General features: G+C 56.3%; 1 protein-coding gene across 1 annotated transcript in view; it reads left to right on the forward strand.

Moving 5' to 3' along the window:
• Window positions 1-2142, forward strand: part of LHFPL4 (LHFPL tetraspan subfamily member 4) — a 45330-nt gene extending 43188 nt beyond the window's left edge. Inside the window, exon 3 of the mRNA XM_008069643.1 lies at window positions 1162-2142. Coding sequence (XP_008067834.1) covers window positions 1162-1262 — 101 coding nt within the window. The 3' untranslated portion in view covers window positions 1263-2142. The remainder of the gene's footprint in view (window positions 1-1161) is intronic.
• Window positions 2143-2371: the final 229 nt, after the last annotated feature.

Consider the following 2371-nt stretch of genomic DNA (forward strand, 5'->3'; position numbering starts at 1 on the left):
CCACCGCAGCCTCGACCTACTGGGCTCCGGCGATCCTTCCCCCTCAGCCTTCCGAGTAGCTGGAACTACAGGCGCGCGCTACCACGCCCGGCTAAGACAACTCAGTGTTTAAAAAAGAGAGAGAGAGAGAGAGAAAAGAAACAGGGCCAGGTGCAGTGGCTCACCCCTATAATCCCAGCACTTTGGGAGGCCAAGGGGTTCAAGACCAGCCTGGACAATTTGACGAGGCTTCATCTCTACAATAAATCAAAATGTTAGCTAGGCGTGCTGGCGTGTGCCTCTGGTTCCAGCTACTTGGAATGCTGAAGTGGAAGGATCGCCTGAGCCCAGCAGGTTGAGGCTGTGGTGGTTGTGAGCATGCCACTGCACTCCAGCCTGGGTGACAGGGTGACTCCAACTAAAAAAAAATAATCAAAAAACAAAGCAGCGTAAGGGAACTTCAGTTTGCCTTCCTTCAGTGTTCCAGGATTTCCATCCCTCACTGGGAGTTGAAAATGAATGAGCCTCTCATTTCAGTTCTGAGCCAAAGCCCTCTGGAATACAAATTTTTTTTAAAAATCGCTACCATTTCTAGAGTATACTGTGTGCCAAACACTGTGCCAAACCCTTGGCTGACATTTTTTTTTTAACCTTTTTTTTGTTTTTGAGTTGGAGTGTCATTCTGTTGCCCAGGCTGGAGTGCCCACCCCAGCCTTGAACTCCTGGACTCAGATGATCCTTCCGCATGAGCCTCTGAGCAGCTGGGACTACAGGCTGTGTACCACCACGCCAGGCTAATTTAAAAAAATTTTTTTTTGTAGAGATAGAGTCTTGCTATATTGCCCAAGCTGGTCTTGAATTCCTGAGCTCAAGCAATCCTCTCACCTCTGCCTCCCAAAGTGCTGGAATTACAGGTATGAGCCACCACGCTCAGCCTGTCTTTTTTGACCCTTTGGTATTACCCCTGCAGCAGGCTATTATTCCCATTTCACAGATGAGGAAATTGGGTTCAGAGAGCTTGAGTGGGCTGCTCAAGGCCATCTTGCTAGTCAGAGGCTTGACTGGGATTCTGAAGCCTGGGCAGTTCACTCGTTTGCCAACTTTTGTCCTGGGGGAATGTCCAAGGGAGCCCTTATGCCCTGGTGGTCTCTGACTTGTTCCAATTCTCTCTTTCTCTCTCAGATTTTGTGGGCGCTACAGTAAGCTCCGTGCTGCGGCCAGGGGGTGATGTCTCTGGATGGGGAGTCCTCCCCTGCCCCGTGGCTCATTCACAGGGACCCTGAAGGCCAGGATCACAGCCCAGGAATCGATCTGACCTCTGCTTGTCCTGCCTCCTGCCCTCTCGTCCCTCTATTCAAGCGCCGAGGGAAGGCCCTGATCTCAGACTGACTTCTCACCCACCACCAGCCTGCAGGCTTTGAAGACAGGATGGGCAGGGATGCAGCCAGGGGGAGGGGAGATGGCTCTGGCTCCTCCACAACTCGACCTGGGGGAGCTCAGATCCACCCAGTCCCCTGGGCGTCTCCTCTCCTCTCCAGAGCGGCCTGGAGGCCCCTGCAGATCCCCAGGGGAGGCGGAGCTGTGGGTCCAGCTCCCCTGAGCCCCTCAGTCTGGAGGGCCGCTGGCTGGCTGTATCCTGGCCTCCTCTGGTCCCTGCCTCCTCCAGAAGTTTATTCGAGACACTGCCCCAGGTTGGGCCAGACTCTTTCCTACTTTTTTCTTTTTTGCTGATGGTGGTTCCACCACATCTGCCACAAGGCTCCAGGTGCCCCCTTGGCAGGGAGCAAGTGAGGAAGACTGCAGACGTTTCTTGAACGCTCCTCCTCTGCCTTGTTGCAACCAGCCCCCAGCTCTCCCAAAGGACTCTGAGCTGCGCCGGGGACGAAAGGGCAGGGTCTCCCTGTCAGCTGCTAACAGGAGCCCTGATCAGCATAGAGTCTGAGGAAAGACTTTCCGGCTCTGGAGGCGATGGGAGGCAGGGCCCGGCCTCGGCAGCTGGAGCTTGGAAGCTGCTCCGCCCGGCCCAGCCGGGCCTCCTTTCTGCTGGGACATCTCTCCACTGACTGGACCCTTGACCCTGGCCTGTTTTGTACAGCACAGACTTCTTGGCCCTGTTGTCGGGGTTGGGGTGAGGAGGGGGGCCCCAAGGCGGGGAGTGGGGGGACGCCTCACCCCTGCTGCCCTTCTCCGGCCCCCCCACCCCGGGCAGCTGCCGAGGGCCGAGACTGTCTGGCCTCTTTGATACTTTTCTGCGTAACTTGAACGTGCAGGTCACCTCTGAACAGGGTACCCCTGTCCCCACGCCCAGGCCTTGTCGCCCTGTCCCCGCCTCTTCCTTCTCCTTGCCCACCTCTTGCCTTGCGATGTGCCCAGAGTCTGCGCCTGACGGGCA

Source organism: Carlito syrichta, unplaced genomic scaffold (genome assembly GCF_000164805.1).
Source record: "Carlito syrichta isolate Samal-C Ts95f unplaced genomic scaffold, Tarsius_syrichta-2.0.1 Scaffold312152, whole genome shotgun sequence".
Lineage (NCBI taxonomy): Eukaryota > Metazoa > Chordata > Mammalia > Primates > Tarsiidae > Carlito > Carlito syrichta.